The sequence below is a fragment of the Somniosus microcephalus genome, chromosome 10 (genome assembly GCF_052327205.1).
Source record: "Somniosus microcephalus isolate GS21.2 chromosome 10, FLI_Smic_1.0, whole genome shotgun sequence".
NCBI lineage: Eukaryota > Metazoa > Chordata > Chondrichthyes > Squaliformes > Somniosidae > Somniosus > Somniosus microcephalus.
The window spans coordinates 9610397-9635031 of NC_140996.1; the positions used below are offsets into that span (position 1 = coordinate 9610397).

General features: G+C 45.6%; 1 protein-coding gene across 3 annotated transcripts in view; it reads right to left on the reverse strand.

The window, feature by feature from the left end:
• ubac2 (UBA domain containing 2) overlaps positions 1–24635 on the reverse strand; it is a 313220-nt gene that overhangs the window by 86497 nt on the left and 202088 nt on the right. For 2 of the 3 annotated variants that reach the window (XM_085998421.1, XM_085998419.1), the window contains exon 7: positions 21802–21900. The exons of the other annotated variant lie outside the window; for it this stretch is intronic. In XM_085998421.1, the coding sequence (XP_085854547.1) occupies positions 21802–21900 (99 nt within the window). The remainder of the gene's footprint in view (positions 1–21801; positions 21901–24635) is intronic. 3 annotated transcript variants of the gene reach the window in all.

Sequence of the window (24635 nt, forward strand, 5' to 3'; positions counted from 1 at the left end):
GTCGAATCATGGTGGGGGGAGGGGTCCGATCGCAGTGGGGGGGGCGGGGGGGGGCGGCGGTGGCTGGGGAAGCAGGTTAGCTTGGGGATGCTGGAAGGAAACACTCTAGATCCTCCTGGCCTACAAGCAGTGCTGGAAAGGCACTTACCTCTTCCACACAGCAGCCCTCGCCTCCCTTTAGCTGCCGGGTTTCCCGAGGCCTGGGAAACCCGGCCGGCCAGGGTTAAACCTGGAAGAGAGATAAACTCTGAGGGACGCAGCCTCATTAAAATATTTAAATGAGCACCCCGCCTCCTAGGAACAGGTTGGTTGCTCGCTCCCTGTCCGGCCTCCATTAAAAACGGAAATGGGCGGATTCGAGTTTCAGATTTTTTAAATGATTACATCCCACTCGACCCAAACCCATCCGATTTTGGAGGTTAAAATTATCCCCTTAATGTACTTTTCAGTGGATTTACAACCCCACAATACTTGCTTTAATAGGAAATAGACAATTGAAGTTGATGCCATTATGTGTTTATTTTTTTCTCCTTTTCTGTTCGACTTCGGCAGAGTTATTACAAAATGAAAAGAAAATAAAAATACTTATTTTTTATAAACAATACTTTGTTGTACAACTCTTTTGTAAAAGAACAAGTCTCAATGCAATAAAAAATGAATCATGACTAGCAATTTGTGCAATTATATTTTGTAATTTTCATGCCCCCCTTTATGTCCCCTCCCCCCAGCACCACACAGGTGAGCCAGCAGTAGATGGCTCAGCTCTAAGCCTTTACCTGCACTGGTACAGCAGCCAATCAGGATGTTCCTGAAAACCATGGATTTGTTCCATCGTCATGGCAAGAGTGTCAGCCGTGGCTCGGTTGATAGCACCCTCGCCTCTGAGTCAGGGGGGCGTGGGTTCAAGTGCAGAGACTCGAGCAGGAAAATCTAGGCTGACACTACCAGTGCAGTGCTGAGGGAGTGCTGCACTGTCGGAGGTGCCGTCTTTTGGATGAGACGTTAAACCGAGGCCCCCGCCTGCCCTCTCAGGTGGACGTTAAAGATCCCATGGCTCTATTTCGAAGAGGAGCAGGGGGGTTATCCCCGGTGTCCTGTCCAATATTTATCCCACAACCAACATCACTAAAACAGATTTTATGGTCATTATCACATTGCTGTTTGTGGGAGCTTGCTGTGCGCAAATTGGCTGCATCATTTCCTATATTACTACACTTCAAAAAGTACTTCACGGGCTGTAAAGCGCTTTTGGGACGTCCAGTGGTTGTGAAAGGCGCTATAAGGAATGCAAGTATTTTTTTCATTTTTCTTGCATTTTACTTTTCAGCCACCTCACATTATGACAGAGTTCAGGGATAAACAGGGGCGGCGGCGGGGGGTGGGGGGGAGATGGCAAATGTTCAGTATATACAAGTGCAAGGTGGTGCATTTTCGGAGAAGGAATAAGGCGGCCATCTGCTCCATGGGAAACATAGAAGATAGGAGCAGGAGTAGGCCATTCGGCCCCTCGAGCCTGCTCCGCCATTCAATGAGATCATGGCTGATCATCCAAACTCAGTACCCTGTCCCTGCTTTCTCCCCATATCCCTTCATCCCCTTAGCCTTAAGAAATATATCCAACTCCTTCTTGAATATATTTAATGAATTGGCCTCAACTGTCTTCTGTGGTAGAGAATTCCACAGGTTCACCACTCTCTGGGTGAAGAAATTCCTCCTCATCTCTGTCCTAAATGGCTTACCCCTTATCCTTAGACTGTGACCCCTGGTTCTGGACTCCCCCGCCATCGGGAACATCCTTCCTGCATCTAGTCTGTCTAGTCCTGTTAGAATTTTATAAGTTTCAATGAGATCCCCTCTCATTCTTCTAAACTCCAGCGAGTATAAGTCCAATCGACCCACTCTCTCCTCATACGTCATTCCTGCCATCCCAGGTATCAGTCTGGTGAATCTTCGCTGCACTCCCTCCATGGCAAGAACATCCTTCCTCAGATAAAGCGACCAAAACTGCACACAATACTCAAGGTGCGGTCTCACCAAGGCCCTGTACAACTGCAGCAAGACATCCTTGCTCCTGTACTCGAATCCTCTCGTTAGAAGTTTTTAAGGTTATGATGGGTTTGATAGCATAAACGTAGAGAAGATGTTTCCACTTGTGGGAGAGACAAAAACTAGAGGACATCAATACAAGATCGTCACCATAATCATAATCATAATCAACTTTATTGTCATTGTTAGTGCACAAGTGCAGTACAACGAAATGTAGGCTTGCGGCTCCCGAGAGTGTACATTTAGATTAAGACATTTAAACATTCAACATACATTTGGCTTGTAATACATTAACATAACCATAATAAAGTGCATTGGCAGATGTGCAGGCTTTAGAGTTTATTTGTGGAGTTCAGTAGGATGACAGCCCTGGGAAAGAAGCTGTTCCTAAATCTGGTCGTACGGGTACGAATGTATCTGTAGCGTCTCCCAGATGGTAGGAGGGCGAACAGACTGTGGCTGGGGTGGGTAGGGTCTTTGATGATGGACCGTGACCTCCGTAAACAGCGTTTCTGGTATATGTGCTCTATGGTCGGTAGCCGGGTGCCGGTAATGCGCTGGCAGTTTTGACTACCCGCTGCAGGGCTTTCCGGTCATAGTAGCTACAGCTGCCATACCATACTGTGATACAGTTCGTCAGGATGCTCTCTATTGTGCAGCGGTAAAAGTTAGAGAGGATCAGGGGTGGCAGGTTACATCCCTTCAGCCTCCTTAGGAAATATCGGCGCTGCTGGGCCTTCTTCACCAGAGAGGAGGTATTGAGGGACCAGGAGAGGTCTTCCGTGATGTGGACTCCGAGGAACTTAAAGCTGTCCACCCTTTCCACCAATAAATCCAGTGGGGAATTCGGGAGAAACTTCTTCACCCAGAGAGTGGTGAGAATGTGGAACTCGCTACCACAAGAGGCGAATAGCGTAGATGCCTTTAAGGGGCAGCTAGATAAACACATGGGGGGGAAAGGAATAGAAGGATATGAAGTAAGGTGGGAGGAGGCTCGTGTGGAGCATGGGCCAGTTGGGCCGAATGGCCTGTTCCTCTGCTGTAAATTCTACGTGTTTCTCTGAAATCAAGGGCACAAACCCGACAGAGAGTGGCATGCTTCTCAGGAATACACCATTTTATGCTCACATTTTTTTATATATTAATTCACAGGATGCGGGCGTCACTGGCAAGGCCGGCACACCACTTAATACAGCAAGAGAGAAAACCGCTGCACTGGAATCACATTTTAAGAGCGATTTTAAAAATAAGGCTGCGACAAAAAGGGTCCCGTACAGAATAAACAGAAAACTTGAGAAAGACTTACATAGCGCCTTTCTCATCCCCAGGATGTCCCAAAGTGCTTTACAGTCAACAAAGTACTTTTGAATTGTAGTCACTGTTGTAATGTAGGAAAATAATCATGAAGATTTTTGTGGCTGGAGAAATGGTGCAGGAGGGAGGATTTCAGATTCCTGGGGAATTGGGGCCAGCTCTGGGCCAGGAGGGACCTATTCAATGTAGACGGTTTGCACCTCAACAGAGCTGGGACCAATGTCCTCATGGGAAGGTTAACTAGTGCTGTGGGGGGAAGGTATAAATTAACTTGGCAGGGTGATGGACACCAGAATGAAACATTAGAGAGGAGAAACAAGGTGCACAGAGGACTGGGAGAGACCAATAGTACTAGAATAAAGAACAGTTCAGAAATAAGAGGGATCGGACAGAGGGAAAATGCAAGGCAGTCTAAGATGAGTTTGGAGTGCATGTATGTAAATGCACGTAGCGTGGTAAAAAGGTTGCTAAGCTGCAGGCACAAGTCTCTACATGGGACTATGATATAGCGGCAATAACAGAGACCTGGCTCAATGAAGGGGAACTTAATATTCCTGGCTACAAGGTATTCAGGAAAGATACGGAAGGAAAACAAGGGTGGCAGTATTGATCAAAGAAACTATTATAGCACTGGAGAGGGATGATGTATGTGAGGGGTCAAAGACAGAATCTATGTGGTTAGAATTAAGGAACAATAGAGGAGCCATTATGGTATTGGATGTATATTATAGAGCACCAAAAGCAGGCAAATTACAGAAAGATGCAAGAACTACAGAGTAGTGATAATGGGGAACTTCAATTACTGTAATATGAACTGGGACAGTAACAGTGTAAAGGGCAAAGAGGGGGAGGAATTCCTGAAATATGTACGAGAACTTTCTTGATCAGTGTGTTTCCAGCCCAACGAGGAAGGAAACAGTGTTGCATCTGGGGAATGAAGTGGGGCAAGTGGAGCATGTTTCAGTGGGAGAGCATTTGGGGAACAGTGATCATAATATCATCAGGTTTACAATAGTGATGGAAAAAGATAAGGAACAATCAAGTGTAAAAATACTTCAGTGAGTTGAAAAGGGATTGGAATCAAAAACTGATAGGCAAAACAGTAACTGAACAATGGGAGGCCTTCAAAGAGGAGGTGGTTCGGGTACAGAGTAGACACATTCCTGAGAGGAAAAGGAAGAGCATCCAAAGCTAGAGCTCACTGGATGATTAAAGCTTTGGCGATTAAAGTGAGACAGAGAAAGGAGGCTTATGACAAAGATTCATAATACAGTAGGGAACCAAGCTGATTATAGAAAGTAGAGAGAGATCTAAAAAAAAGGAATAAGAGGGGCAAAGAGAGAGTATGAGAATAGATTAGCGGCTAACATAAAAGGGAACACAAAAGTCTTTTGTAAACATATCAATAGCAAAAGGGTCGTCAAAGGAAGGGTGGGGTCAAATAGGGACCAAAAAGGAGATCATCATCTTCTTCTTAGGCAGTCCCTCGGAAAAAAGGAGATATTCTTGTGGAGGCAGAGGGTATGGCTGAGGTACTAAACAAGTACAGGAAACTTTCGTTTAACCGGAGGTTAAATGTCTGGAAAGCTCTATCTACCGGCAAAATTCAGGAGCCGTTTCCTATAAGTTTTTTTACGTCTCGTTGCTTTTTTTTTTTCCAGTCAGGCGCTGCAAGGTCTAGCTGAAGCTGTTGCTTAGCTACAGAGACGCTTTTAAGCTGCGGCCGACTGTTTTGAAGCTGTTGCTAAGCAACAGGGTTTGTTGATTCACACGGAGCTCAAAAGCTCCGTATGTTTTAACATTAGTGCTGGTTTCTACAGCAGTTTTGATGGTACGGCACCAGCTCGGTCCCGTCAGTGCCGGATACCAGAAAGTTTCCTGTACTCTGCATCTATCTTCACTAGAGAGGATGCTGCCAAGATAACAGTAAAGGAGGAGGCGGTAGTGATATTGGATAGGATAAAATAGATAAAGAGGAGGTACTTAAAAGGTTGGCAGTCCTCAAAGTAGAAAAGTCACCCGGTCCAGAAGGGATGCATCCTAGTTTACTGAGGGAAGTAAGGGTGGAAATAGCAGAGTCTCTGGCCACAGTCCTCCAATCCAGCTTGGATATGGGGGTGGTGCCAGAGGACTGGAGGATTGCAAATGTTACACCCCTGATTAAAAAGGGAAGCGGGATAAACCCAGCAACTACAGGCCAGTCAGCCTAACGTCGGCGGTGGGGAAACTTTTAGAGGCAATAATCTGGGACAAAATTAATGAAAGTCAGTACGGATTTTGTTAAAGGCAAATCGTATTTGACTAACTGGATCGAGTTCTTTAATGAAGTAACGGAGAGGGCTGATGAGGGTAGGGCAGTTGATGATGTGTATATGGACTTTCAAAAGGCATTTGACAAAGTACCACATAATAGAATAATACCCCATTTCTCAGCCCCTAAACTTGCTTTAAAATCTGTTCCATTTCCTGCTTTTTTCCAGTTCTGACGAAAGGTCATCGACCTGAAACGTTAACTCTGTTTCTCTCTTCACAGATGCTGCCTGACCTGCTGAGTGTCTCCAGCATTTTCTGTTTTTATTTCAGATTTCCAGCATCTGCAGTATTTTCTTTTTGTACCACATAATAGACTTGTTAGCAAAATTAATGTCCGTAGGATTAAAGGGACAGCGGCAGCGTGGATACAGAATTGGCTAAGGGACAGAAAGCAGGGAGTAATGGTGAACGGTTGTTTTTCAGACTGGAGGGAGGTATACAGTGGTGCTCCCCAGGAGGCAGTATTAGGACCCCTTCTCTTTTTGAGAGGGCAGCACGGTGGCATAGTGGTTAGCACTGTTGCCTCACAGCGCCAGGGACCCGGGTTCAAATCCGGCCTCGGGTGACTGTCTGTGTGGAGTTTGCACATTCTCCCCGTGTTTGCGTGGGCTTTCTCCGGGTGCTCCGCTTTCCTCCCACAGTCCAAAGATGTGCGGGTTAGGTTGATTGGCCATGATAAAAATTGGCCCTTAGTGTTAGGGGGGATTAAAAACGTAGGGTTACGGGGATAGGGCTTGGGTGGGATGGCTGTCGGTGTAGGGACCGGGTGCTAGGGTTTGGATGATCAGCCATGATCTCGTTGAATGGCGGAGCAGGCTCGAAGGGCCGAATGGCCTACTCCTGCTCCTATGTTTCTATGTTTGATATATATTAGTGACCTGGTTTGCAGATGACAGGAAACTTGGAAATGTAGTAAACAATGAGGAGGATAGTAACAGACTTCAGGAGGACATAGACTGGTAAAATGGGCAGGCATATGGCAGATGCAATTTAGTGCAGAGAAGAAGTGTGAAGTGATGCATTTTGGTAGGAAGAATGAGGAGCGGTAATATAAACTGAATGGTACAATTTTAAAGGTGATGCAGGAACAGACAGATCTGGGGGTGTACCTACACAAATCTTTGAAGGTGGCAGGACAAGTTGAGAAAGATGTTAAAAAAGCATATAGGATCCTGGGCTTTATTAATCGCGGAATAGCGTACAAAAGCAAGGAAGTTATAAAACGTTGGTTAGGCATCAGCTGCAGTAATGGCCCGTAATTTCCGACAGGAGGCTTCCTGCGTGCGGAGGCCTCCTATCGGAAAAAAATCTACGCCCTTACCTGAGGGCTACCGATGTCCGGACACTTCCACTCCTGGGCCTCTCCACAGTCATACTGCGCGGAGCCCGCGTATCCCAGGGGGCGCAGGCAGTTTGCAAGCGTCCCTGGGATCACGTGGGCCAGGCCAGCCAATAGGAGAAGGGAATTTCCCTTCATAGTTTTGACATAGACCCGTCAAATATATCACAGAAATCACAGAAACCCCACAGTGCAGATAGAGGCCATTTCGGCCCATCGAGCCTGCACCGACACATATCCCACCCGATCCCCGTAACTCCTACACCAACACATATCCCACCCTATCCCCATAACCCCACGTATTTAATCCCCCTAACACTAAGGGTCAATTTATCATAGCCAATCATCCTAACCCGCACATATATGAATGGAGGTCACCCCAAAAAGACATCAAAACATTAAATAAATTTAAAGAAAACCATCACGTTTTTAAAATGAGTTAAAATTACATTAAATTAAATATTTTGAAAAAAATAATTCAAGTTTTTTTATGGGGCTAAAAATAAACTTACCTTTTTAAACTCTTATGCTGGTAACAGCAGGCCTTACTCCTGCTTTTACCAGGCGTAAGATTTCTAAGGGTTTTCAGCGGGCGGAGGTTCTGCAGAAAGCGGAACTCTCCCCCCCGCAGAGGCCCTTCTCCAGGGCAGGCGTCCGAGCATTCTTGACAGATCGGAAATGCCGGTTTTCAGCGCATGTGCTTCGCACGCCTGAAACCGGCATTTCCGATGTCCCTATGTGTGTGTACACAGCGCGTACACACCCATAGGGATCGGAAAATACGGGCCATTGTTGTCAATTCTGGGCACCACACTTTAGGAAGGATGTCAAGGCCTTGGAGAGGGTGCAGAGGAGATTTACTGGAATGGTACCAGGGATGAGGGATTTCAGTTATGTGGAGAGACTGGAGAAGCTGGGATTGTTCTCCTTACAGCAGAGAAGGTAAAGAGGAGATTTAATAGAGATGTTCAAAATCACGAACGGTTTTGATGAGTAAATAAGGAGAAACTGTTTCCACTGGCAGGAGGGTCAGAAAAAGAGGACACAGATTTAAGGTGATTGGCAAAAATACCAGATGCAACATGAGGGAATTTTTTTTACGCAGCGAGTTGTTGTGATCTGGAATGCACTGCCTGAAAGGGTATTTGTAGGAAGTCACACAACACCAGGTTATAGTCCAACAGCTTTATTTGAGATCACAAGCTTTCGGAGCGCTGCTCCTTTGTCAAGTGACTTCACCTGACGAAGGAGCAGCGCTCCGAAAGCTTGTGATCTCAAATAAAGCTGTTGGACTATAACCTGGTGTTGTGTGACTTCCTACATTTGTCCACCCCAGTCCAACACCGGCATCTCCACATCATGAAAGGGCATTGGAAGCAGATTCAATAGTAACTTTCAAAAGAGAATTGGATAAATACTTGAAGGGGAAAAAAGTTACAGGGCTATGGGGAAAGAGCAGGATGTAAATTCCAGATCATAACAACTCGCTGCGTACAAACATTTCTCACCTCCCTGTTGGTTCTTTTGCCAATAAGGCAACTCAAGGGAAGGGGAGGCACCATGAACATTCCCATCTTCAACCATGGCAAAGCTCAGCACACAAGTACGAGAGGCGAGGCGGACAAAGCTAGCAGCTTCAGTCCCGTGTGGACGATCCTACTCAACCCTCTTGCCTAGATTCCTATCAGGCCCTCTTCAGCCAAGTCGCTGCGCCACATATGACGCCATTAAGTGGCCGAGAATATTGGATACAGTGAAGGCCAATGTTCCCTTTAAGCTGCGCGGCGCTCCAGGGGTCCCACGTAGCTGGTGAGCAGGCTTTTAAATCAGCAGCCCATCAAAGGGACCGTGTGGCCGAAAAAACTTTTTACAGGGAACATTGGTGAAGGCTATGGATCCTGACTATATCACAGCTGCAGTACTGAAGATCTGTGCACCAGAACTAGCTGCTCCTCTAGTCATGCTGTTCACCCATCACCCCTGTGCTCGCTGACCTACATTGGCTCCCGGTCCAGCAACAACTCAAATTTAAAATTCTCATCCTTGGGTTCAAATCTCTCCAAGGCCTCGCCCCTCCCTAGCTGTGTAACTTCCTCCAGCCCTACAACCCTCCGGGGTCTCTGCGTTCCTCCAATTCTGGCCTCTTGCGCTGCCCCATTTCCTTCACCCCACCATTGGTGGCCGTGCCTTCAGCTGCCTAGGCCCTAAGCCCTGGAATTCCCTCCCTCAACCTCTCCGCCTCCCTACCTGTTTCCCACCCACCCACACAATATGCTCCCCAAAAGCAAAGGGACATAATCTTTGCTGTCAAGCTAAGCCAATTAAAAGCAAACAGCAATGTTAACACAGTTAACCACAGAAAGCCACAGACATAAAATCAATTGAGATATTTAAAAGGGAGATAATGGGCCGGATCTTGCTATAAAAATAATGGTGTGTTAACGACGCACGCTGTTATTAATGGGCAAATCGGCCAGCGAGTTCAGGGGACGAAGAGGTACAGCACGAGTTGCGAATCTCCAGAACTCGCTGGTGGATTTACGTTGCTCCGCTGTTTGCTTCGCACAAACGGCATCTCGCCCTCAGCCTCCCCGTTATTTTTAAGAACATGCCGGATTTGCGCATCAATTGCCCATTAAACTCGCTGCAGAAAGTTAGGGCTGGTAATTAACAGCGTAAGAACCCTTTTAAGGATGAGGTAATTGGTAATGCAATGCCAAGCAATCTTTCTGGCCTGGAAACGGAACAACTTAAACTGTGGAATTTCATTCCTGCATGTAGCAAATTCCACTTAGAGATTTAAAAAAATTCAAATTGTTTAATTTTACTTTTCCTTTGTCACTTTTTTCTCTCTCTTAATCCAATCTTTCTTCCCCTCTCTTCATTTCTCCCTCTGTACCTGATTTGACTCTAATTCGCCCGATTTCCTTCTCCGGCGTTCCTCTGTTTCTTTCTCAATCCTTAAATCTCATTGGTTAAGGAGACAGACTGTTGGACCCGTCGTTCACCGAGGTCCCAGATGCCCCATTGTCCTCACCGCGCCGTTATCAGCTCGCACTCCCAGCAAGTTACAGGGCAAAAAATGCTCGAGCTAAAGAGTGAGGGAAAAATCTAACTAACGGGGTACACTGCAGGATGCTCCACTCCAGTAAGATTCAGCCCAATAACTTAGGAAGATGCTACAAATTTTGGATCTGCGCAAGATGTTCTTACAGATTCATCGTTAGTGGTTTCTTCTGTAAGTGGATCCCACATCTTCTATGATCTGAGGCGTATGTTTAGAGTCAAGCATATGGTAGTCTGAGCGGGGACTGCAACAATAAAATCCCTTGTTCTGGATACTGGACACTTCAATCTGCATGCAAACTTAATTTATTATCAACATCTTAATATAAATTAATCTGAAATACTTCCTGGGCCAAATAGTGAAAAAAAGTCCACATTACTCAGTGTATATCATTTCAAGAAACAAAACCAGACACGGTGATGAAGAGGTAGAGTAGGAACACACAGCACTGCTGTCAGTTCTGTTATACGGGTTCAAATCCAGTCCCTGACTGATGACTTTGGGTTCTCTTATGAATAACCAGGGAATGATGAAAGCCATTCGGTCCATCAAGCCAGCTACATAGTGACATGCAAAAAAAATCCACCCCATCAAAGACTGCTCCACTTACTGACACCCCAAGTAAAGTTCTGCAAAATGTCTCTCCCCACTCAAGACATGAATCTATCCTCACATTTCTACAAGTTGACATGGACCATTATTTTTCCAGGTGATATTTCTCATTCACTGTCCTCAGATTAAGTCAGCTGATGTTTTGCAGTTTGAAGTACGACCCAATTTATCTCATTACTCTATCTATTTATATAAATACATCCCCTTTTGCCGGCTATAATTAGTGAACAGAACTTATTGCGCTTTCATTTCCAGTATCTAATTAACTGCCTACAGAGGCAAACAGGCCAACCAAATGAAACAGTATCTCATATGAATGCTCTGAAGATTGGGTTTCGGAAATATTCTAGTGCAGCTGTGCATCACATCTGTCCCATTGTGTAGCTCAATACAGTGCCTGCTGTCTCACTCTGCACAGAACAACCATTTCATTCCCAACATTGTCCACTCTCATAAGCTCCTGCCTTGTTCAGCATCTACGCACAAAAATATACCATATTACGGACTCTACGTTACATGTTTTTAAAAATTCGTTTATGGGATCAGGGCGTCGCTGGCAATGCCAGCATTTATTGCCCATCACTAATTGCCCTTGAGAAGGTGGTGGTGAGCCGCCTTCTTGAACTGCTGCAGTCCGTGTGGTGAAGGTGCTCCCACAGTGCTGTTAGGGAGGGAGTTCTAGGATTTTGACCCAGCGATGATGAAGGATTGGCGATATACTTCCAAGTCAGGATGGTGTGTGATTTGGAGGGGAACTTGGAGGTGGTGGTGTTCCCATGCGCCTGCTGCCCTTGTCCTTCTAGGTGGAAGAGGTCGCGGGTTTGGGAGGTGCTGCCGAAGAAGCCTTGGCGAGTTGCTGCAGTGCATCTTGTAAATGGTACACACTGCAGCCATGGTACGCCGGTGGTGGAGGGAGTGAATGTTTAAGGTGGTGGGTGGGGTGCCAATCAAGCGGGTTGCTTTGTCCTGGATGGTGTCGAGCTTCTTGCGTGTTGTTGGAGCTGCACTCATCCAGGCAAGTGGAGAGTATTCCATCACACTCCTTACTTGTGCCTTGTAGATGGTGGAATGGCTTTGGGGAGTCAGGTGGTGAGACACTCGCCGCAGAATACCCAGCCTCTGACCTGCTCTTGTTGCCACAGTATTTATGTGGTTTAATGTCCGAAGGAAATATACAGCGGCTGATTTTCACTGCCAGCCCAGTTCGGTGGGAATGTTGTGCTCATCCTTGCACTCGTGTCATCCACACCACTTCAAACGGGTGGCAGTTCACAAATAAAGACAGAAAAGAAAAAACTTGCATTTATGCAGAGCCTTCCATGACCACAGGATGTCCCATGAAGTATTTTTGAAGTGTAGTCACTGTTGTGATGTTGAAACTCGGCAGCCAATTTATACACAGCAAGCTCCCACAAACAGAAATGTGATAATGACCAGATAATCTGTTTTAGTGATGCTGTTTGAGGGATAAATATTAGCCCCAGGACACCGGGGAGAACTCCCCTGCTCTCCTTTGAAATAGTGCCATGGCATGTTTTACGTCCACTTGAGAGAGCACACAAGGCCTCGGTTTAACGTGTCATCCGAAAGACGGCACCTACGACAGTGCAGCACTCCCTCAGCACTGGACTGCAGTGTCAGCCTAGATTTTTGTGCTCGAGTCTCTGGAGTGGGGATTTGAACCCACAACATTCAGACTCAGAGCCACGACTAACAACGTGGTTTGCCTCTTTCAAACACTCTCAGGACACGGAGATGGAAGTGAAGAAAACATCAGTGCACCGTCTTACGTGTTGGGTGTGGAAAAATACTTCAGCAGCTCAGAAGCACCAGTTTACCGTGCATGAGAATACCGGTGATTTTCCCCTTGCGTTGCATAAAATGACGAGATCGTGAGCACGCAGATGGATTCCTGAGGGGGTGGGGTTTGAAATAGCAAAGAAGGGTGACTGTTCAGGATAGAGTGTTGCTGCTAAGAGGATGTAAATTTTTCTGTGCTACCAGGAAAGCCTTTTGATCCTAGGAAAGTTGGCGGGGGGGGGGCGGTCTTTTGGTTGCTGAACATTCCAAATTTTTCCAACTAGCTATCAGGGGCTTGTGCAGAGACAGCAGATGGCCAGAGTGTGTGTATGTGCAGGAAGATCAATAAACATGGGCCGGAATTTGCAGTCAGCGGTGAAGCATAGCCTTTGGCCCCGAAGTAAGCTTCGCACAAAGATCTCGCGATCTCTGTGTCGAGAAGTTCAGGCTTTCCGACGCGTAGTTCAAATCAACGGAGTGTAGGGGGAATCCCATCGTGCGAGCTGCTGTGACGTCAACAAGCTGTCTAAGCAGCCAATCAAAGCGCAGAGTTCTCACAGACAGCGAACCAGGAAGTGGGTAAGGTCTTAAAATTCTAACTTTTTAAAAAATGTTAGAGAGAGCAAAACAAAGATTGGAGCTCTCACACAAGGGAAAAGGCAAACCTGAAATAAAGGTGAACAAACATTAAAATAAAATAAAATTTATTTTTACAAGTTTCGTAAAACGTTTAATTTTTTTATTAAAATGGATCAATTTGGCACAGTACAAAATTTAAATTCGTTTTTCTGGGCCATAACCTTCGTTTAGCAGTCAATATGCTGTTAAAACCCCAGTAATCCCTTTAGTCTAACTTTTAATGGGGAATTTAACAGGGGCATTACCGCGGAAGAGCCCAAGTTTTCGTCAGCTTCTCTGATTTGAGAGATTTCACTGATTGTCGGCTCTGTGTTGTGGGTGGGCGGGAGCCACAGCGCAGCCAGTGTCGGAGCAGTGAATGACAGACCGCAACTTCAGGATTTGCGCATCAGGCTGAGCATGCGCTACATCCTGAAGTCGCGATCAGTTTCAAAGGCGGAATGACGTTGAATGCTGCCAGTTCGCTGTCATCAGGACCGCAAATTCCGGGGCCCATATGTCCTCAAGCCACCTAACGTCGGCAGGACAGATTTAAAATGGAAAGTCCCCATTTATAGCACCGCCTACAGGTATAACAGGTAAATGCTGACAGTTTTTCGCTCTGAGCAGAAAGTTTGAGCATGCCAATATTCAGACGTACAGTGCGGTCAGAGAGAGCCAGCAATAAGTTGGGTGCATTCAGAGATTTCAGATGCATCTTACTATAAATACGCAATATTAAAAAGCACCCAGAATTTCATTCGGGTCAACATAGTCCAGAATAGATTTTCAGTGTCCTCAGTCATGATGAAGTACGGCAACGAGTGCAAATTGAAAAACTACTATGTGTGTGTTGCCAGTGATTTTCCGTCCAACGTCTTTGCAGTGGGCCAGATACCTGGCCACAGCTGAGAACTCCGAGTATCTACCCTGAGATGTAGATGTGGGAGCCGCCATCATAAAACAAGGGCTTACTTTGTTATATAACCCATTAATAACTTCAGCAGTGAGTGCTTACCGATTTGACAATTCATTTATCGGAGATTAATTCCTCAAGGCCTTTCCTGATCACATGGCACCTGTGCAACCGAGGAGCAAAGGGATCTCGGAGTACAAATACACAAATCACTAAAAGTTGCGACACAGGTTAACAAGGCCATAAAAAAAGCAAGAAGTCACACAACACCAGGTTATAGTCCAACAGCTTTATTTGAAATCACAAGCTTTCGGAGCGCTGCTCCTTCGTCAGGTGAAGTGGAGAAATGCATAAAGACACAGCTGATATAGTCAGAGAATAATGTCAGATGTTTACAGGTAATCTTGCCAACTGCCATTTATTACCTGTAAACATCTGACATTATTGTCTGACTATATAAGCTGTGTCTTTATGCATTTCTCCACTTCACCTGACGAAGGAGCAGCGCTCCGAAAGCTTGTGATTTCAAATAAAGCTGTTAGACTATAACCTGGTGTTGTGTGACTTCTTACATTCGTCCACCCCAGTCCAACTCCGGCATCTCCACACCATAAAAAAAGCAAACCAAGCACTAGGGTTTATTTCTAGAGGGATAGAATTGAAAAGTAGGGAAGTTATGCTAAACTTGTATCGAACCTTGGTTAGACCACACTTGGAGTACTGCGTACAGTTCTGGTCACATTATAAAAAGGATATAGAGGCACTGGAGAGGGTGCAAAGAAGATTTACAAGGATGATACCAGAAATGTGAGGGTATACCTATCGGGAAAGAATGAAAAGGCTGGTTCTCTTTTCTCTTGACTGAGGGGTGACCAAATAGAGCTCTTTAAAATTATGAAAGGTTTTGATAGAGTGGATACAGAGAGAGTGCTTCCACTTGTGGGGAAGAGCAAAACTAGAGCCCATCAATATAAGCTACTCACCAAGAAATCCAATAGGGAATTCAGAAGAAACTTCTTAACCCGGAAAGTGGTGAGAATGTGGAACTCGCTACCACAGGGAGTGGTTGAAATGAAAAGTATAGATGCATTTAAGGGGCGGTTAGATAAGCACATGAGGGGAAAAAGGAATAGAGGGTTACTTACATTGATAGAGTTAGATGAGGAAAGACAGCAGGAGGCTTGAGTGGAGCATAAACACCAGCATGAACAGGTTAGGCCGAATGGTCTGCTTCTGTGCTGTATATCCTATGTAAACACAGGCCCTACCCATCCACAGCTCACCCACAGTAACTTTCAAAAGGGAATTGGATAAATACCTGAAAGGAAGAAAATTGCAAGGCTATGGGGAAAGAGCAGGAGGGAGTGGGACTAATTGGATGGCTCTTTCAAAGAGCCGGCACAGGAACGATGGGCCGAATGGCCTCAAGTTGTGCTGTGAGATTCTGTGATTCCATAAAAAGGAAAAGAAAGAGTGATGGGAAGCTGGCTCCTCATCCCTCTCTGAAATGGCACTACTTTACCAATCTTTGTTTAATAGCGTATTTACCCAAAAGTTTCCAATTTTTAAAAAAATGCCTGATATCTATCTATCAAAGGCTCAGGTGGTGTGGCATGCAAGTCACAAAGTGACACTTCCGTTCAGTGGAAACATGAGGTAGTGTGATTTCCTGAGACGGTTGAAAGTCAAGATAAAAAAGAGCTTAGAAGCTTAAGAATTGGTCGATCCACATGTTAAACAAAAGTGTCTGTGCCCACGCAGGCAACTCACTAACTCTCTTAACATAATTCCAACTTCACCCGAAAACAATAAGAATTTCATTTGTAATCACAGCAGTATGTGGTATTGTCACCTTTTACTATTTTTTTTGATGCGTAAAAAAAGAACAGAAGAATTAGGAGCAGGAATAGGCCATCCGGCCCTTCGGTCCTGCTCCACCGTTCACGGCTGATCTTCGACCTCAACTCCACTTTCCCGCCCGATCCTCATATCCCGTGATTCCCCTAGAGTCCAAAAATCTATCTATCTCAGCCTTCAATATACTCAACGGCTCAGCATGCCCAGCCCTTTGAGGTAGAGAATTCCAAAGACACTCTGAGTGAAGAAATTCCTCCTCCTCACAGTCCTAAATGGCCGACCCCTTATCCTGAGACTATGCCCGCTAGTTCCAGACTCTCCAGCCAAGGGAAACAACCGCTCAGCAACAAACCGGTCAATCCCCCACAGAATCTTGTATGCTTCAATGAGATCACCCCTCATTCTTCGAGACGCCAGAGCGTATAGGCCCATAGAGTATATAGGGGGAAAAATTCAGTATCGACCATTTTGGGGCGCTAACATTGCCTGGGCGCTAACTTTAGCGCCGGCGACCGTAAAATTGAGTTTCAGCGCCCCAAGGGGGAGGTGGAGCGCTAAGTCAAGCACTCCACTTCCTTCTTAGGGCGCTAATGGCGAAGAACGGGGCAGAGACATCCTGCAGCTGTCGGTGTTTTTGACCGGCGCTGCTGCAGGGGGCGGAAGTCAATTTCGGGTCCGGGGCGCTACCAGGGCGATGACATCACGATCTACAGGCGAAGGAGATCGGGTGCAACGCCGAATATGGCGCTAACGGGAGCTGCTAAGGCACCCAATTTCACCCCCATAGTATCTGTGATCAAAATGCATTGTGCAAAAAGAATTTTCTGTTTAGGATTGCTATTTTTAAGCCATTGTTTGTATCCATGGTCATTCCACACTGAATGCTAGCACATCTGTCCCACAGCCCAGTAACTTCCGTTCTCCAGCATACATCTACAACTCCAGCCTGGCTTCACCGAGTTCCTATTTCCTGATTTAACCCATCTTCTCTCTTACCCTTCCCAAACTTGGTAGTGTCCCGGACTGTTGGCCTTTCAAGTAGGTTTCTCAATTTTTTTTTTAGCCTTTTGTGGCTAGATTTCAGGCACAAATAACAAACTAGGTTCAACCAAAAATATTAAGGAAGAAAGAGAAGCAAAATATGCTTCTAACTTTGCTAACATTTAGGCTGGTAGAGATGCTAAGGACTGGTTTCTAAAACACCTCTGAGCTCGCAGAATTCACAAGCAGCTGGAGGGGGCCATTTGAACTCTTCTCGCTCAGCAGAAAACTGGCGGGCGGGCGGGCTGTTAAAATCGCCCTGGCTCTTCCCTGTCCGAAAGCGGCCGTGATCGCAGCATCCGCAATTTTAACCTGCTCTCCTGAGCGGGTAGCAAGGACAGGCACCCAGAGCCGACAGGGTCCTTCTTTACATCGGCATGTAACAGGCATTCTTGGCCTCTCAGCGTGGTTCACAGCACAGTTAAACTCCCCTGTCTCATTACCACGTTCAGGCGGACTGCTGGACACATTTGAGTAGGATGAAGAGAGTCACTGGAAACAGCAGCAGGTTAACTGCCAGTACGACAGGCTCCACTCCACATACGATCGATCAAACCGTAAAAGAATTGAAATAAAACAATGACATCATTGAGACCCGACTGTAATTTTAACTCAGCCCTGAGCAGGGAATCCACCTGGAGTTAAAATCTGGGCCAAAGCACTTTATAAATTTCTTTGTCGATGCTAAGAAATGTAGCTGATCCTCTCATCAGACAGTTCTATCCATGCGAACTCTATAACAGCACTAAGTTTGGGTGGTTAAATTATTTCTGAATGTTGCATTATTCTCATTTTCCTCAGACGCCCTTTCCCTGTAGCCCTGCAAATTTCTCCTTTTCAAGTATTTATCTAATTCCTTTTTGAAAGTTACTATTGAATCTGCTTCCACCGCCCTTTCAGGCAGCGCGTTCCAGATCACAACAACTCGCTGCGTTAAAAACATTCTCCTCATCTCCTCTCTGGTTCTTACACCAATTACCTTCAATCTGTGTCCTCTGGTTACCGACCCTCCTGCCAGTGGAAAGAGTTTCTCCCGATTTACTCCATCAATAACCCCGCATAATTTTGAACACCTCTATTAAATAGTATATCTCCTGTTGTCCCCTTGGTTCGGATCAGCACAAGCCTGGGCTCGAATTTAGAATCTACAGCTTTGTATGGTTAAGTTACTTACTGACTAAAATCCTGATTGTAGCTCTTACTGAACATTGATGTAGACTGGACAGGCTACTTGATGGTTTATTTCAGTGTTATTTTCACACCTTTACACCTTGCGGTCTCGTTGACCCCCCTGTTTCTATTGATTATTTGTTCGTGTGGGGGGCGGATTTATTGCACATCTCTAATTGCCCTGAGACCTGGTGGTGGGCCTTTGGGCAATTTGTTTTTGCAGCTGAGCAGCTTCAGAGGACATCAAGAGTCAATCACATAAAATGTGAACAAGGTGAGCATAGCCTTAAAATTAGAGCTAGCCGCCCCCCGCCACCCCCCCCTAGCCGCCCCCCCCACCCCCCCCAGCCGCCCCCCCCCCCCCAAAACAGGGGTGATGTCAGGAAGCACTTCTTCACACAATGGGTAGTGGGAATCTGGAACTTTCTTCCCCAAAAAGCAGTTGAGACTGGGGGTCAATTGAAAATTTCAAAACTGAGTTTGATAGATTATTGTTAGGCAAGGGTGTTGGGTGTTATGGAGCCAAGGCTGGTAGATGGAGTAAAGATACAGGTCAGCCATGATCTCACCGAATGGCGCAACAGCCTCGAGGGGCTGAATGGCCTCCTCCTGTTCCTTTGTTAACTGGTGTCACAAATAGGTCAGACTGGGTAGGTTCCCAGCCCAGAAAGACGTTGTGAACCAGTTGGGTTTCATGGTCAGTTTTTAATCTGGGGCCTGCTCACAAATTACTAAATGTATTGAATTCATGTCGTGGTGAGTTTTAAACTCATGTGCAGGGGCAGGGGCGGGGGGGGGGGGGGGGGGGGGGCCGGGGGGATTTTTACCCCACTCGTTCAGCAGAAACCTGGCAGGTGGGCGGTTAGAATTGCTCTGGTTTTCACCTGTCCGAAAGCCGCCATGATCACAACATCTGCAATTTTAACCTGGGGTACGATAGCATAGTGGTTATGTTACTGGACAAGTAATCCAGAGGCCTGGACTACTGATCCCACCACGGCAGCTGGGGAATTTAAATTCAGTTAATTAAATAAATCTGGAATAAAAAGCTAGTATCAGTAATGGTGACGATGAAACTACCGGATTGTCATTAAAAAAAAACATCTAGTTCACTAATGTCCTTTAGGGAAGGAAATCTGCCGTCCTTACCCGGCCTGGCCTATATGTGACTCCAGACCCACAGCAATGTAGTTGACTCTTAACTGCCCTCTGACACGGCCTAGTAAGCCACTCAATTAAGGGCAATTAGGGATGGGCAGTAAATGCTGGCCTTGCCGGCAATGCCCACATCCCGTGGATAAATTTTTTAAAAACCTGCTCTCCTGAGCAGGAAGCAAGGACATGCGCCCGGAGCCAACAGGGTCCTTCTTTACATATACATGTTGTGGCCCGACGACGTAATTGAGACCCGACTGTAATTTTAACTCAGGCCTGAGCAGGGAACCCAGCTGGAGTTAAAATTGGGGCCCAATAGCTGGTACCATAACCATTACACGACCTTAACCTGTTCGCCGGGTGACATTGAAACATACATTCCAAAAACAGTACCCTTTTACAGCTTCTATAGTTCAATAGTACATCTAATTCGGATGGGACAATAACTTGCATTTATATAGCGTCTTTAACATAGTAAAACGTCCCAAGCCGCGTCACAGGAGCATTACCACACAAAATTGTACTCCGAGCCATATAAAAAGATATTAGGACAGGTTGGTCAAAGAGGTAGGTTTTAAGGAGCATCTTAAAGGAGGAGAGGGAGGCGGAGAAGTTTAGGGAGGAAATTCCAGAGTTTAGGCCCAGGCAGCCGAAGCCGCGGCCGCCAGTGGTGGAGCGATGGAAATCAGGGGTGCACAGGAGGCCGGACTCGGAGGAGCACACACATTGAGGCACACCAGAGTGTCACCAGGAGAAACTGACAAATGCAAATCTCTTGCATAAGTTACATAGTTATGGATACTATACATGTGTTGAAATACTGCAAGCATGTTTGGTGGGAAAAAGATGCTTGCTGTTGTGAAAATTGAGCTCTTAATGTCTAACTATCAACATGTAGCTTGTTCACGAATATTTTTTTTTAAAGTTTGTGCAATTCCATTTCATTACTATGAAATGCCGTTAACACTTTGCAAATTCTCAGCTATCTAATACTGGCGATAACGAGTGACCGAAACGAATTTTGCACAGGCATCTTTCTGTGGTAACTTAAAAAAATCGATGCAATAAGATGAACTCTGCACCAAAAAAAACTTTCTTTCACGCATGTAAACTGTTGGAACCATCGAAGTTCACAGGACAGATGGAGGCTATTTGGCCCATCATTTCTGGGCCGGCTCTCTCCTAGAGCAAGCCAAGACTATTCCCACTTTCCTCCCACAGCTCCAGTGTTCCCTCTAAGCTGTGCAGCTGCGCAGCTGTCTGGCGGTCCCGGGACCGGCTTTTCCAATCTGAAATTAAACTTCGAATGGGCCGCGCATCCCAAAAATGAATTTGGGTGAACATTGTACAGCTCTGTGTCTTCCTATGCTTCAAATAGTAACAGGTAGAATTTAAGGAGCATCGATTGATGACTGTTTCATTCGTAACCTGTCCCTGAGCACCATCCCCTATGGTTCCTAGTCTCTGTCCTACAATATTATTTTGTAATGTTTTATCTGCTTCTATAAAGTGGCAGTACATTATTGTTTAATTATACAGGGTATATTTGCAATTGGAATAGGGTCCAGCTAGCTATTGAGCTCATTCTAATAACAACTTTCCTTATGTTTCATTCTGTCGTGAACCAGACATTTTGAAAATATTTGGAACCCAACACTGAAATAATATTATCCATGAACCAGTACAGCCAAAAACGAGCTTTGTTACCGTGCTAACCACTATCTCTTGTCAGTCACGTTTCACATTGAAAACAAGCGAATGGTTTTCTATAGTCTGGTGCACACCTTTTAACGTCACACTGTTCTGTGTGAGCTTTGTGTAGCCTTGAAAAAATAAAAAAAAGACTTGCATTTATACAACGCCTTTCACGACATCAGGACGTCCCAAAGTACTTTTGAAGTGTAGTCACTGTTATAATGTAGGAAACGCGGCAGCCAATTTGCGCACAGCAAGCTCCCACAAACAGTAACGTGATAATGACCAGATAATCTGATTTTTTTTTTAGCGATGTTGGTTGAGGGATAAATATTGGCCAGAACACCGGGATGAACTCCGTTGCTCTTCTTCGAAATAGTGCTGTGGGATCCTTTATGTCCATCTGAGAGGGCAGACGGGGGCCTCGGTTTAACGTCTTATCCGACCGACAGTGCAGCGCTCCCTCAGTACTACACTGGGAGTGTCAGCCTGGATTCTGTGTTCAAGTCTCTGGAGTGAGACTTGAACCCATGACCTTCTGACTCAGAGGCGAGAGTGCGACCCACTGAGCGACTAAAAAAGGACCGTTTCCAGCTGATACATAGAAAAAAATTTGATGTATGAATAAAATGCTCTAAATTAGCTTTGTATGCTTTACAAGAGTGAATGCGGCTAACGGAAGTAACCCATAGTCCTGTGATGCTTTAGCTTGGACATGGCGAAGGATCGGTACTGAATTAGCTGCAAGAAATACTAGTTTGTCATTCTTGCTCAAAGTTGTTGCATTTTGGTGAAAAACCAACAGATTGGCAAGTGTCAATTCCCAGATCCTGAGGCAGACCCTTGCATTTGACTCACTGTGGCAGGAGTGCTGTTGTTTTCAGAGTTGATCTTCACGGAGCTAGGCAAAGACGTGATGTGGCCTCTTAATATGCTCAAAACCTTCCTTTTGTAGCCCTTGAAGGCAAAGAAGTAGATAAAAACATAGAAACATGGAGGATAGGAGCAGGAGTAGGCCATTCGGCCCCTCGAGCCTGCTCCGCCATTCAATGCGATCATGGCTGATCATCCAAATTCAGTACCCTGTCCCTGCTTTCTCCCCATATCCCTTTAGCCTTAAGAAATATATCCAACTCCTTCTTGAATATATTTAATGAACTGGCCTCTACTGCCTTCTGTGGTAGAGAATTCCACAGGTTCACCACTCTCTGGGTGAAGAAATTCCTCCTCATCTCTGTCCTAAATGGCTTACCCCTTATCCTTAGACTGTGACCCCTGGTTCTGGACTCCCCCGGCCATCGGGAACATCCTTCCTGCATCTAGTCTGTCTAGTCCTGTTAGAATTTTATAAGTTTCAATGAGATCCCCTCTCATTCTTCTGAACTCCAGCGAATACAAGCCTAATCAGCCCAATCTCTCCTCATACGTCATTCCTGCCATCCCAGGTATCAGTCTGGTGAATCTTCGCTGCACTCCTTCCATGGCAAGAACATCCTTCCTCAGATAAGGCGCCCAAAACTGCACACAATACTCAAGATGTGGTCTCACCAAGGCCCTGTACAACTGCAGCAAGACATCCTTGTTCCTGTACTCAAACTCGCTACGAAGGCCAACATACCATTTGCCTTCTTAACCGCCTGCTGCACCTGCATGCTTACCTTCAGCGACTGGTGCACAAGGACACCCAGGTCTCGTTGCACTTCCCCTTCTCCCAATCTATTGCCATTCAGATAATAATCTGCCTTCTTGTTTTTGACACCAAAGTGGATAACCTCACATTTATCCACGTTATATTGCATCTGCCATGCTTCTGCCCAATCACCCAACCTGTCCAAATCATACTGGAGTTTTTCGGCATCCTCCTCACAGCACACACGCCCACTCAGCTTTGTGTCGTCTGCAAACTTGGAGATATTACATCTAGTTCCCTCGTCCAGATCATCATTAATATATATTGTGAATAGCTGGGGTCCAAGGACCGATTCCTGTGGTACCCCACTAGTCACGGCCTGCCACTCGGAAAAAGAGCCGTTTATTCCAACTCTTTGCTTTCTGGCTGCCAACCAGTTCTCTATCCAAGTCAATACAGGAAACTTTCTGGTATCCGGCACCGACGGGACCGAGCTGGTGCCGTTAGATCAAAACTGCCGTAGAAACCAGCGCTAATGTTAAAACATACGGAGCTCAGAGCTCCGTGTGAAGCAACAAACCCTGTTGCTTAGCAACAGCTTCTAAACAGTCGGCGCAGCTTGCAAGCGTCTAGCTGAAGCTGTTGCTTAGCTACAGAGACGCTTGCAGAGCCAGGACTGGAGAAAAGAAGCAACGAAAAGAAAAAAAATCTGAACCGACTCCTGAATTTTGCCGGTAGATAGAGCTTTCCGGACATTTAACCTCCAGATAAACGAAAGTTTCCTGTACCTTGCCCCGAATCCCATGTGCCTTAACTTTACATGCTAATCTCTTATGAGGGACCTTATCGAAAGCCTTTTGAAAGTCCAAATACACCACATCCACTGGTTCTCCCTTATCTATTTTACCAGTTACATCCTCAAAAAATTCCACTAGATTAGTCAAGCACGATTTACCTTTTGTAAATCCATGTTGACTTTGTCCGATCCTGTCACTGCTTTCCAAGTGCTCTGCTATTACATCTTTTATAATGGACTCTAGCATTTTCCCCACTACCGATGTCAGGCTTACCGGTCTGTAATTCCCCGTTTTCTCTCTACCACCTTTTTTGAACAGTGGGGTAACATTAGTTACCCGCCAATCCATGGGTACTGTTCCAGAGTCTATCGAATTTTGGAAGATGACCAGCAATGCATCTACTATTTCTAGGGCCACTTCCTTAAGTACCCTAGGATGTAGATTATCAGGCCCTGGGGATTTATCAGCCTTCAATCCCGTCAATTTCTCTAACACCATTTTCCTACAAATACTGATTTCTATCAGTTCCTCCCTGTCATTAGACCCTATGTTCCCCAACATCTCTGGGAGGTTATGTGTGCCCTCCTTTGTGAACACAGAACCAAAGTATGTATTTAATTGGTCTGCCATTTCTTTGTTCCCCATTATAAATTCCCCTGATTCTGACTGCAAGGGACCTACGCTTGACTTCACCAATCTTTTTCTCTTCACATATCTATAAAAGCTTTTACAGTCAGTTTGTATGTTCCCTGCAAGCTTACTCTCATACTCTATTTTCCCCCTCTTAATTAATCCCTTTGTCTTCCTTTGTTGAATCCTAAACTGCTCCCAGTCCTCAGGTTTACTGCTTTTTCTGGCCAATTTATATGTCCTCTCCTTGGATCTTATGCTATCTCTAATTTCCCTTGTTAGCCACGGTTGAGTCACCTTCTTTGTTTTATTTTTATGCCAAACTGGGATGAACAAATTCTGTAGTTCATCCATGCGATCTTTGAATGTTTGCCATTGCCTATCCACCGTCAACCCTTTGAGTGACATTCCCCAATCAATCCTACCCAACTCGCGCCTCATACCATCGTAGTTTCCTTTATTTAAATTCAGGACCCTAGTCTTAGATAAGCGGATCGACGCAGCAGTTGAGGTTCATGAAGCAGACGGACACCTGCAGAGTCACCTTGAAGACCTGCTGCTGCCAACAGTTCTGTTGGGAGATAAGCTTCCGGATCATGTACTGGATGATGGTGATATGATATGGAGTGAAGCAG